The 12,827-nt window shown below is 43.4% G+C and overlaps 2 protein-coding genes across 21 annotated transcripts in view; one reads left to right on the top strand and one right to left on the bottom strand.

Annotated features, from left to right (window-relative positions):
- Nucleotides 1-3,498: 3,498 nt before the first annotated feature.
- EBNA1BP2 (EBNA1 binding protein 2) lies at nucleotides 3,499-11,993 on the bottom strand. Its single transcript, XM_016960661.3, has 10 exons — nucleotides 11,519-11,993; nucleotides 11,292-11,380; nucleotides 11,125-11,208; nucleotides 10,718-10,890; nucleotides 9,999-10,122; nucleotides 8,182-8,271; nucleotides 6,403-6,478; nucleotides 6,067-6,160; nucleotides 3,837-3,999; nucleotides 3,499-3,687 (listed from the first exon to the last, which is right to left on the bottom strand). The coding sequence occupies exons 1-10, from the start codon at nucleotides 11,991-11,993 to the stop codon at nucleotides 3,637-3,639; spliced, it is 1,419 nt and encodes a 472-aa protein (XP_016816150.2). The 3' UTR covers nucleotides 3,499-3,636.
- CFAP57 (cilia and flagella associated protein 57) overlaps nucleotides 11,569-12,827 on the top strand; it is an 84,758-nt gene continuing 83,499 nt past the window's right edge. For 7 of the 20 annotated variants that reach the window (XR_010146881.1, XM_024345081.3, XM_024345077.2 and 4 more), the window contains exons 1-2: nucleotides 11,591-11,692; nucleotides 11,973-12,148. Coding sequence is in view for 17 of the 20 variants with exons in the window: in XM_024345081.3 (XP_024200849.1) it covers nucleotides 11,992-12,148 (157 nt within the window). In the remaining 3 variants the exon portion in view is untranslated. Of the gene's footprint in view, nucleotides 11,693-11,969; nucleotides 12,149-12,827 lie in introns of all 20 variants that reach the window. The other 13 variants (XR_010146876.1, XM_024345078.3, XM_016960585.4 and 10 more) reach the window with 7 other exon arrangements.

Below are 12,827 nucleotides of genomic sequence, written 5' to 3'. Positions count from 1 at the left end.
ACTTCCAGCCTCACCATTTAAAAAAAATTTTTTTTTTCTTTTGAGACAGGTTCTCACTCTATCACCCAGGCTGGTGTGCAGTGGCACAAACATAGCTCACTGCAGCCTCAAACTCCCAGGCTCAAGAGATTCTCCCACCTCAGCCTCCTCAGTAGCTGGGACAAGTGCATACCACCAATACCTGGCCAATCTAAAAAATTTTTTACTTTATTTTTTTTTGAGATGGAGTCTTGCTCTGTCGCCCAGGCTGGAGTGCAGTGGCATGATCACGGCTCACTGCAAGCTCCACCTCCTGGGTTCATGCCATTCTCCTGCCTCAGCCTCCCGAGTAGCTGGGACTACAGGCGCCCGCCACCACACCCGGCTAATTTTTTGTATTTTTAGTAGAGACAGGGTTTCACCGTGTTAGCCGGGATGGTCTCGATCTCCTGACCTCGTGATCCGCCCACCTCGGCCTCCCAAACTGCTGGGATTACAGGCGTGAGTCACCGTGCCCTATCACTTTTTGTTTCTTTGGTGTACATTAATCCTTGGTGGTCAATTCCCTCTCAGGTATCTACTTCTATAAAATGCATGAGTTTATTGCTAAAGACAAAGAGGCAACACAACTACAAACTTTGCTGTGTGTGTGTGTGAAATGAATAACTGATGCAGTGACTGATCTTGGACAGACTTTGAAAGAAGTGATGGTCACTAGTCTTCCTGCATCTGTCATTTATGGAGTGATTTGTGGACTAAAGAGCTAGCAGCGACTGTTTCTACTTTACGCATCTACTCAGTTATTACTTTGGTAACTGAAATGTGAACATTGTTGAGAAACTTATTTAATTACATCATGATAACTGAATTCATGCATATTAGAATCTGTATTGGGGACTCCTAGGTTCCTACTTATTTTTCAATTGATGGGATTGTATTTATTTTAAAGCAATATGAAGGAGGCTGAGTGCAGTGGCTCACACCTGTAGTCCCAGCACTTTGTGAGGCCAAGGCAGGATTGCTTAAGCCCAGAAGTTTGAGACCGGCCTAGGCAATAGAGCAAGACCCTGTCCCTACAATAAATAAATAAATAAATAAATAAATAAATAAATAAATAAAGACACCTAGCCAGGCACGGTGGCATGCACTTGTAGTCCCAGCTACTTGGGAGGCTGAGGCAGGAGGATTGCTTGAGCCAAGGAGTTTGAGGATACAGTGAGCTATGATCACATCACTGTAATCCAGCATGGGCAATAGAGTGAGACCCTGTCTATACAAAAAGAAAAAGAAGGCATAATGCTACCTGCACCTTGATCACCCTTTATTTTGAGGGTTGGAATGATAGAAGTGATGTAAATGAGTTCTACAGAGGATATTTCTAAAACTAAGGAAAGTGAGTCCATATGTAAATCTTTGCTCTGTAATAAAAAAGAGAAAAAAACAAGAAGTAAAAGAGGGGGGACATAGTTTTCAAAGCCTTTAGAGGTATGTTGTATTAAAAACTTACTTTTGGCTTTATCAATGTGAAATGTTGTTAACCTGTGCTTTCTTTTGTGAAACTCTCAACATTTACTTGCATAATTCAAAGTCTCAAACTGCTTCTGAGCCTGTTACACATTATCCCCATTCAATAATATGGCATGAATTATGAAAGAGGACAGAGTAAATATTTTTGTCTTCTTGATATGACCTGTGACCAGTTTTGTTAGTTGAAATTAGTTTACAAAAACCAAATTCTCTTTGTTCTACATTACAATCTTAGTATTATATGAATCCAGAAATATCCTTTTCATGTGCCAATAATGCTACAAGAAAATGTGAAAATAAATTATTCTTTCTGCTAAAGATACTATATAGCTCTCAGGCATTTCTAACTTCTTTAAAAATAAAGTATGATTTCTAAACTGGAATGGAGAGAGAAGGGGCAGGTAAAATGGTTTACCACCCTATCAACGCAGAGTAAAGCCCAACAATTAATGTGGCCTGCCTACTCAATGTACTACCTACGCAGAGCTTCCGCTTATGTATGAACAACCAAGGCTTGCCAGATATTAAGGAAAGAAACCCCAGCAAAACAATCCTAATCAAAGGAATATGAGAGGATTATCAGATTATCGGATTATATTAGGATAATGTTCTAAGTGTTTTACATTGATTAACCGAATACTGACAGGAACCCAATGAGGTAGATACATCTACATTATGCTAGAGATGACAAGGCAAATAAAAATTAAATTCCCTACGGTCAAACAGCAAGTAAGCAACACAGCCAGGCCCCAGAATCCACGCTTCTTAGCTTCTACAATACTCTACTGCTCAAACACGGGAAAGAGATCAAAATGCATGGGCTGCAGAAACAGAATGAAGGGAACAGAGGGAAACTTTATCAAAAAAATTAAAACTATAATCATATTCTGAGAGATATAAGATACTGCATCTAGAGGATAAGAGTAAAATGATATGAAAAATGACCAAATAGAGAATAAGAAACTCTTGGGGGATAAATGAAATGAAAGCTAAACTTCATACTCAATAAAATGATTTTAGGCCGGGCATGGTGGCTCACGCCTGTAATCCCAGCACTTTGGGAGGAAGAGGCAGGTGGATCACTTGATGTCAGGAGTTTGAGACCAGCCTGGCCAACGTGGTGAAACCCTGTCTCTACTAAAAATACAAAAATTAGCTGGGTGTGGTGGCACACGCCTGTAATCCTAGCTACTCAGGAGGCTTAGGCAGAATCACTTGAACCTGGGAAGTGGAGGTTGCAGTGAGCCAAGATTGTGTCACTGCACTCCAGCCTGGGCGATGGAGTGAGACTGTGTCTCAAAAAAAAAAAAAAAAAAAAAAAAAAAGATTTTAAAAAACAAAGATATATCTCCCCCCAAAAGTAGAACTGAAATAAAACTTAAAAACAGTGCCTGCGAAATTCTAAAATTCTAAGGAGGAAATTCCTATCAGCCCAAATTAAAGGCAATTTCAGAAATGCAAGGAGATGAAAAGTTTACCTCTCATCTTCCCTTTCTTAGTAAGATACCAAAAAATGGTACACAGCAAAAGAAGGCACATGCTAAGATGGGAAAACATGGGATTCTGGAAATAATGGTGCCAACTTAAACGGTCTAGAAAAAAGGTGACAGTTGTGTGGCATAACTAAGTTGTAGGAGAAAAATTATAAAGTGGGTAAAATGACAAAGCATCTGGAAAGAACTAAGAATATAGAAGGAAAATTAGGCAAGCAGAAGAATGTAAGGTGAAGGTTAACTGGAGGAAAAACCAAAAGCTGTACCACAAAGAAAATCACGGTGGCTCACACCTGTAAAATATGGGCATTGAGCTTTACAGGGATTGATCGTAATATAACTATTTAGAAGGATGAGACAAAGGAAATGAGGAAGGTGTCAGTTAAATCATAATTTATCATAAAATGAAGGCAATTTGAACTCAATGTCTAAATTATCAATAGATAGCAATGGAAAGTAACTTCTCAATCTTTTAGTCTAGACTATTTAACCAAAGGTATGTGTTCCTTTAATAATTTTTCTTTAGTTTATTGAAAGAAATGTTTACAACATGACACCAACAGAAGGGATCAAAGTGTGTCGTGAAATTGCGAGTCTTCATTCCTTTTTCTTGGTTCTTTGTATTCAAAGATGCTGTTTAGTGTGTTCTGTTCTTCATCTTCTCTCTTGTTCGTTTTCCAGGTCTCTTCTACAGAAAAAGACATACCACATCTGGTCACATAGCAGCTTGCCTTCTGCCCCAGGGTGAGGACGAACAGAACTGAAGGGAGAGGGCAGGGTTGGGAGTGGGAGGGGAGGCTGAGCCTGCTCCTCACCCGGGCACCTGGGCTCACTTACATTTGACCCTTTCTTGCCAGGCCTCTTGAGGCCTCTGCCATGAGCTGTCTTGGCCCGGAAGCTAGATACATCATCATAGCTCTCCCGAGTGTTCCACTTTGAGCCTTTCTTCTTTCCACCAAAACCAAACTTCTGGTTTTTATACCGTCGTTTAGCACTGGGCCTGGAAAAGAATGGTCCTAGACATCACCACAGCACTGTAAAGCCTGATGAACCTGATGGCCCAGCAATGCTCTCAGTTTCCTTTCTATAAGCAAAGCCCCTTAGGCACGTCTGTAACCCAGAATCTCATCCTTGGCCCCACAATCCTATGCTACAGCCTCTCTAGACAAACTCATCTAGCTCACCTATTTACAGTTTTGACCACCAGGGCAGGAAAATAAAGCAAGAAGCAGGGAAGGCTCTACATATATTACATGACTTCCTGCTGTCTTTAGAAAGCTTTCTATTTTAACCAAATCTTATTAAATCACCCTCAGTTGTGTCTATTCCTCTCAAGGGTAAATACATGCAGTTAACATCCAAATGTAATATGTTACATTTGTAACATTCAAATGTAATGTAATGAATACATTCAAATGTAAACATTCAAATGTAATTATAGGCATTCAAATAACATTCAAATGGAATAACATTCAAATGTAAAACTGGTCATCCAATAGGAATCTTGAATTCAGCATCTCCAAATTCACATCATCTCCTGGACTGGCTCTGCTTCCTGTACATATGCCCTCACTTGAGGCTGGCGCTGCTCCCACCAACCCAGACACACAGGCTAAACATGTGGGAGTCAGCCTTGGTTCTTCTCTCACTCTTTATACCCAATTCAATTACTGAGTCCTGCTCATTTCACCTCTTAAATGTTTCTTCAATCCATCTTCTCTTCTCCCTCAGTTGCCACTTTCAGGTTATTATCATTGCTTATCTCGACTTTTGCAATAGTACCCTTGTCAATTTCCCAGCTTCCCTCAAGTCTGTCACTTATACAAAATCCACTGTGATCTTTTTAAAAACATGAATATAACCTGCTCATTACTGTTAGTACAACCTACAACCTAGTCTCTCCACTGCCTTCTGACAAAGCCCAAGCTCCTCAACAAGGCAAACCCACAGCCCGGGTCCCCCCAACCACATCGCACCCCTCCTTGCTTTGCACTGTATTCCCAGTGACACCAAGGGCTTACTGTTCCTCACAAAACCCTGAGGTTTCACATCTCGATGGCTTTGCTCGTGCAAGCTCTTACTTCTTCCCAAACCCAGCTTCTCTTCTATTCTCGTGGTTAATTCCTACTCATGCTTCAAGCAATGCTCAAGTCGAACGCTCCTCCAGAAATCCACCCCAGACCCTGTCAGGTATTTATAAAAGCTGACTCAGTACTAATCCCCAAATGCCTCTATCATAGCACTTACTATCTTACATGGAAATGATCATTTCCCCTAGGCCTGGTATCCAGGTATGCAAAAAAGCAGACTAGAAAAAACAATGAGAGCCCACATTCTCTCTTTCAGTCTTCATACTATGAGGCAGACACTATTTCCTCAACTTAGCAGATGAGGCAATTAGCATTTAGAAAGGCATGGTAACTCGTTCAAAACTGCCCTCCTACTGAGTGGTAGAGTCGGGATCTGAACCCTAGGTCTGAACTCTCAACCATTGCACTGTGTGATGGGGAATCAACTTTTACTCAGCATTCACTTAAAGGGTGCCACATACTTAAAAGTACCTTCTTAGGATGGGTGCAGTGGTTCACACCTATAATCCCAGCACTTTGGGAGGCTGAGGTGAGTGAATCACTTGAGGCCAGGAGTTCACAACCAGCCTGGCCAACATGGTGAAACCCTGTCTCTACTACAAATACAAAAATTAGCTGGGTGTGGTGGCGGGCACCTGTAGTTCCAGCTACTCAGGAGGCTGAGGCACAGAATTACTTGAGCCCAGGTGGCAGAGGCTGCAGTGAGCCAAGACTGTACCACTGCACTGTAGCCTGAGTGACAGAATGAGACTGTCCAAAAAAAAAAGAAGTTTAAAAAGTGCCTTCTTTTACTCTTCAAAGACTGACATGGCTAAAAGGGCCCATCACACAGTGCTAGGGGTCCTGGCCCCAGGCAGCAGCTGCACTCTCTGGACTCTATGGCTGCGCCGGTGGAGGTGCTATGTCTGCCATCCTTGTGACCTGTGGCCCCATCGCACCTCACAGAACCAAAGAAACCATGCCAAAACCCTTCTCACCCCTTCCTCATCTGCTGGCCTTTGGCTCCTGCCTTCTTGCGCTGTGCCAGAGGTTTCTGATCTCCCTCAAGGAAATCCAGTTTATCAGAGAAGCCTGTAAGTGAAGAAGTAGTTTTGATCAGCACCATTGTATTTTAAGAATAAAAGTTTAAACCACCATATGAGGCTGTTATTTGCTACACTGATTTTAAGAGTCACATCCTGCTCTCCAACACCATTCCCAAAACTTTGATCCGAAAAGTCCACATCAACCAAGAAGGCTCCAAAGCACTAAGTGTTCAAATCAACTCTAAAGTAGCTGCTACCCTCGTTCCCCTAGCAGAGAGATGTACCGACCTTTCTGATATTTCTTAATAGCATTCATCATATGTGCTTTCTCCTGCTGCCTCTTCTGAAGAACCTCCGTTTGCACCTGTGATATGAACACAAGGACCGTTACAGCCATTCCATACCATTACTCCAGTGTCTACATTGTCTTAATAGCAACACCATGATTAATACCGCTACCCTTTGACATTTACTATGTGCCAAAAACTGTGTTAGGGACTCTAAGTATATTCTCAGATGTAGGTATATTCTTCATAGATGAAGATATATCTGTCTCATAACAATCCAGTGAAGTTGAAATTTGTGTTATCCCCTAAACTGAAGCACAGGGAAGTTAACTTGCCCAAGTCGCACAGTGAAAAAGTGCACAGCTGAGATGACCCAGGCTGTTTGACTCCAAAGCCAGCACTCACCCTATTATACAATCCTGCCTACAAAACTGAAGTAAATCATGTTTAAGACTACATCGATTTTTCACATCACATTTGGACAGATTAATTATCTAACTCACTGTTACTAGGCATGAAAGTACCAAAAGGAAGAGAAAAAAACAATGTCCCCAGGTAAAGAAAAGAAAAAAGTTTGAAGGATAAAAGGAGACACTTTATAATACTCTAACAGAGGGTTTCTCAATCTTGATACTGCTACAGTGTGGAGAGAATAATTCTTTGCTGGGGTGTAGGGGCCTGTCCTACACTGTAGGATACTTAGCAGCACCCCTGCCCTCTACCTACTAGATGCCAGTAGTACCCTCCCTCCCAAATTTGACAACTAAAAATGTCTCCAGGCAGTCACAGAAAACTCTTGGGGAGCAAATTCACCCCCAGTTAACAACCTCTTCCCCAATGTTTCCCTAAACTAGGAACAGTGAACTAATAGGCCCAAGTGAGTTTGTCTTTGCTTTTGGTAACTTTGGTTATGTTAAATTAATTACTGGTGTCTTTGAGAGAATCTCAGCCATCCACCTCCAGATCAAAGAAATAATAAATCCGCAGCAGGCCTTTTGTAGAGGACAGGATCCCAGCCTATTCCTACTTTGCTGAGAATGTATCAGTGAAATGACTCCAAACGTGGACAAGAGTTCTGCAGCCCAGATCACAAGTGCTTATGTCCAAATGTTGACGAAGTCTTAACACCCACGCCAATCTTCCTCACATTCATTTCTTCCCACAATCCTAACTTTAAAATCTGTCATCTTCTTTCTTAGATGACCATGAAATAAAAAAGGAAAACCAAGAAAAGTTTTAGGGTATGCCTGATCTGGTGTTACATTAGAACTCAGACATTCATAGTTCAAACACGCAGGCAATCTTTCAGATTGGATGACAATCATTATGATAATTTCTTCAGGAACGTGATTATCACATAGGTCAGTGAATCCCAAACCAGGATGCATTTCAGAATCACCTGGAAAGCTTTTGGGGAAGAGGGGAAAACAGGCACAGATTCCTGGGGATTCTGAAGTCTAGAATTCTGTTTTGAAAAATTTCCCCTGGTGATTTTGCTATAAGGTCAGGTTTGGAAACCACTCATCTGGACCCAGTGTACAGATGTGAAAACTAACGCCCAGAGAGGTGATTGGCTCACCTGCAGTCACCATACTACTCCTGGGGAACCACTCATGTCCAGGCAAGATTGTGCTCATGAATACCAGCACATACACTGAGAGACGGTAAATACATGATCAACACACAGTTCCGTTCAGTTCAGGGGACCAAGTCAGACCACGGCAATCTCATCTAACACACACTCCGCCTCTTCCTGTTCCCTGCACACTTTTCTTCTCACCTTCTTCCCGTATTTCCTAAGTGCTCGCAGTTGCTTAGCTTTTTCAGACCTCTCCATGGCAGCCTGTTTAGTCTGCAGCTTCTGTCGAATCTACAACACAAAATGCTGTCAGTTCATGTCATTTGAATCTGGAATGACCACTACTTAGGATTCGCTAGAGCAGGGAACAGATATTCCCTGTTCTTTAAACTGCGGAACTTATAAATCATCAATTCCAACCCCTGAGGACAATGGGGCCCACAGGCTGAGCACTTTACCAAAAGTGCCAGAGTGAAGCCAGAGATTGAAAGTCACCTTCCCGCTCCCAGTGTGCTGTCTGTTTCATTATACAAACTGCCTATTTGTAGCCCAGGAAAGAAGACAAACTTCTCCCCATTTCTACTGTCAGTAGACTGAGGCTGGAAACCAGTATGCGGCCTCAGTGTCCTTTTCTAGTATACCACATACACAATAAAAACCCAGGCAGATACCAGGTGCCTAGCCTTTTCAGTCAAACATACACATTTTAGTTAAAGGATGAGAAGTTGTCAGTGAGAATTTGTACAGAGTTCACAGTAAGAAGGTGAACTACTACCACGACAAAAGCTCCCTAAAATCCAGCTTGAGACCCCAGGGTACTATTTAAATATACTTATCCCTCAGTATCCATAGAGGATTAGTTCTAGGACCCACTACAGATATCAAAATCCACAGATGCTCAAGTCCTTTATATAAAAATGGTGCAGCATTTGCATATAACCTACACTCGCCTCCAGTATCCTTTAAAGTAAGGGGACCTCAACTCCCAGGCCACAGACCGCTACGAACCCACTATGAATCTGTGGCCTGTTAGGAACCAGGCCGCACAGCAGAAAGTGAGTGACAGGCAAGCAAGCATTACCACCTGAGCTCCACCTCCTGTCAGATTGGTGGTGGCGTTAAATTCTCATAGGAGTGCGAACTCTACTGTGAACTATGCATGGAACTATGCATGCAAAGGATCTAGGTTGCCTGCTCCTTATGAGAATCTAATGCCTGATGATCTGAGATGGAACGGTTTCATCCCAAAACTATCCCCTCCCCAAGTTCATGAAAAAATTGTCATCCACGAAACTAGTCTCTAGTGCCAGACCGCTTCTTTAAATAGTCTCTAGATTACTTATAATACCGAATACAATGCTATGCATCACCTCATTCTCATGGATTCAATGTAGTTCTCGGCACATGGAAAATTCAGTTTTCCTTTTGCAATATTTTCTAATTTTTTTCCCCAATATTTTTGATCCGAGGTTGGTTGAATCCACAGATGCTGAACCCATGGCTATGGAGGGCTGAATGTATGTTGGATTACATGCTGGCAATCCCCTCTTCCAAAGTTAAATGAGGTCCAAGTTCTACCCAACTCTAAATTGTACTATATCTGAACCATCTAAGAATCCCTCATTTTACAGAGGAGAAAACTGAGGCCCAGAGAAAAGTAATTGTCTACAAGTTCTAGCACTGACAGTGACAAGGGCACAAGAATGCTGTCCTCTCTGCACACCATGTCATGACCATGCCAGCTAGGAAATGCACTGGGCCATCTTCACCTCGGGGACCACACTTCACACAGCACTGTTCCTCTCCTTAATTGCTGATTTTAGAAAAAATGTCATTTTTATATGCATCTAATTGGTGGTAACTGGCATGACTCTGAAGTAGCCAATCTATGGAAGAGGTAATAATTGTCCTCTAACAACTGGCTCCCCATTATTGGGCTCATAGCTATCTTTCTAAGCCAGCTGAATATGCTTAAGTACAAAGTTTTGACTTTCCAGAGGAAAACTTCTATTTCTTACCTTCTGCATCTGCAGATCAGATTTGGCCATTTCCGCAAAATAATCAGTGGGTCGCTTGGTAGGGACTTTGAGCTGATGGAGGCGGGGTAAGACTGCAAGCACTGCGGCCTGGGCTTGGCGATAGCTGAGAATCGTAGGACAAAATGTGTAATGAGGTGAAGGAGGAGGCCTTACGTTCCTTTTCACCGCCAATCATGAGTTATCCAAGCTCAGAAGGACTCTCAAAATCTGACCTCCATTAGCAAGAACAAACAAAAACTGTCTCACTGATTTAGTATCTAAAAGAAATGTAGCCGTATACTAGTTTTTAAAAAGGGGAGGGGTGTTGCTAAAAATAGTTTAAGAGAATGACTACTCTAAAGGTACCCATTAACACAAACCAATGTCGATTATGGATTCTTATGTAATTACTAAGGCAATTCCACACAAGAACATCCCATAAGCAATGTTTGTTTGTTTGTTTTCCTAATAACTGAAGCATGCACAAAAAGTTTTAACATGAATATTTCAAATTAGCCCATAAAGTGGATTTTGGATCGTGACCGTGGACCAAAGAGCTCTTCTCTCAAACAGGAAGAATCTCCTAGCTATTCTTAGTCAAAAGAAGCCGCTCTCCCTACTCCTAGGCTTATTCTGAGTGCAGACTTACTAATTTCCCCTCTTTCCCACTCTCCTGCACAAGGATCCTCAACTTCTCCAACATTTGAAAACAAACATACAAACTCATCTCTCGCTGGAAGTCGTCTTCTGGATCAACAGCTTTCTGGTCCTTGTTCTGAGGTGCTGGCGCCTCAGATCCACCGATCTCCGGTACCGGACCCAGTGTCACATCGAGCCTTTCAACCCATTCCAGATCCCGCTTGAATTCTGCCAAACATTGCTTCAGGCCATTCTAGGAAATCCAGACACTGAGCTCACAAGAAGGGAACTCTGAGTTTGTCTTTCCCAAGCACAGGCTGTTAGGCGAAGGGACAAAGTGCTAATCCCCAATACCCAGACAGGTAATTGACCCTCTTAGCGAGGCGCAGGGTGCATCTTTCCTGGGACAAGAATAGGTCTCCCAAGCCCAACAGCGCCTGAAGCGCATCCCATGTCCGAGTACCCCCGACCCTGTGCCCGCGCTCACCACGTCGTTCACGGCCTTCTTCGGCCCCTCTAGCACGACATTGAGGCCTGGCTTCAGAAGCCCTCGGGAAAACGCATCCTGCAACTGCAGGACACAATCACGGTCACTCCCAGGGGTGTAAGGCCCCCTCTCCCACGCCCAGCCCCACGAGCTCGGCTGACACCTACCTCTCTGTCTGTGACAAGGGATTCATCGGATTCCGACTCCGAATCCGAGAGCGGGGGAGTGTCCATCTCGCCGCACGCACGTCCCACACCTACAGGAAGAAGAGGGGTATCCCGAGACCCAAGCGGCTAGCAGAGGGCGGCCCTGGCCGCTGCTGCCTGCCTTCAGCCCCCTACTCCCACGCCGTGGCTCCACGTGCCACCGAATCGCTCCAGCGCCAGCTACTCACAGCTACTGCTCAACTTTTGATTGGGACTTCCGCTTCCGGCGGCAAACCATACTTCCGGTTTGTCGTTGCTATAGGAACCGCTACGGCGTTTGAAAGTGCCCGGGTTGCTTAGGATCCCTACAGGTAGCGCCTCTGGATACATGCGTGGTCTGCTGACCCAGAGAGAAACGAAAGGTGGGAGGGGGTACCTGGGGGTCGCCAGAAGGAGCTGGTAGCAGTGAGGGTACAAAGGAAAAGGCAGAAAAAGGAGCCGCGGGGGTGGGGTGGCGCGGAGGAGGACCCCGGGGGAGGGGAAAGGGGAGGGATAAGGGGAGGGGAAAGGGGAGAGACAAGGGGAGGAGCAAAGGGCGGGGAGGGCGTGTCCTGGATGCCGGGCGGGGCGTGTCCGGGCCGGGGGCGGGGTCGGAGCGGGGCGGTGCTCTCCACTCTGAAGTGCTGCCTTGGTCTTCAGCAGAACTCTTTGGCGGGAGATCATGTCAGCCGTGGTAGCTCAGACGCTGCATGTTTTTGGTCTTCGATCCCACGTGGCCAACAATATCTTCTACTTCGATGAACAGATCATTATATTTCCTTCAGGAAATCACTGTGTGAAGTACAATGTGGATCAGAAATGGCAAAAATTCATTCCAGGTAAAACTTTTTCCATCCTGACATATACAGGAATGGTATGTGCCACATATAACCCCATAATCCCAGCATGATGATTGGAAAGAAAGATTTTGGCCAATTTGAATATATATGCAGTATTATAAATGTAGAGGAAATAAATGGCGACTTGTATTATGAAATTAATCAGTCACGCATATGTAGTTAAAATCACATATAAAATGTTAATTTAAAAGTACTTTTTTCACTGTAATTTCATGAAAATATGTTAAGAATCCCTCTTTTGGTGTCTTCAATATCACTGCCTTTGTCATCACCAGAGCCACTTTTTGAGTTGTCTAACAGTTTTCCTGAGCACAACACCTTCATTATATCACCGTTTGAATCCAAGTATGATGAAGACACTGTAAACTTTATCCCAAGTCGCAAATAACCATTTGTATAGCATTACAGCCCTTATTTTTGTTCACAGTGGTCCTGTTAATGATATTCATTATTTCAACAACCGAATCCATTTTCCCATTCTTTGTTGCATTGACACCTTTTACTGTGACATATACATACAAAAGAATGTACCCTACATTTATGTCATATTTAAAGAATTACAATAGAATGTAGATCTGTGAACCCAGCCACCCAGCATAGGAAACAGAATATTACCACTTCTAGTGCTTCTCCCTGTATTCTGTGTCTTGCTGCATCA

This window comes from Pan troglodytes, chromosome 1 (assembly GCF_028858775.2).
Source record: "Pan troglodytes isolate AG18354 chromosome 1, NHGRI_mPanTro3-v2.0_pri, whole genome shotgun sequence".
Lineage (NCBI taxonomy): Eukaryota > Metazoa > Chordata > Mammalia > Primates > Hominidae > Pan > Pan troglodytes.
This window is presented reverse-complemented; position numbering and strand designations above follow the sequence as displayed.

Bases quoted from the DNA above. Each gene is read 5' to 3' on its own strand.
- EBNA1BP2 (XM_016960661.3), bottom strand. From the start codon at position 11,993: ATGATCTCCCGCCAAAGAGTTCTGCTGAAGACCAAGGCAGCACTTCAG. The intron at 8,272-9,998 runs GTAAGAAATAGA...TTTGTGTTGTAG, and splicing joins CTGATCTGCAGATGCAGAAG to ATTCGACAGAAGCTGCAGAC. The intron at 4,000-6,066 runs GTGAGAAGGGTT...ATTCTTTTCCAG, and splicing joins GGCCAGCAGATGAGGAAGGG to GCCCAGTGCTAAACGACGGT.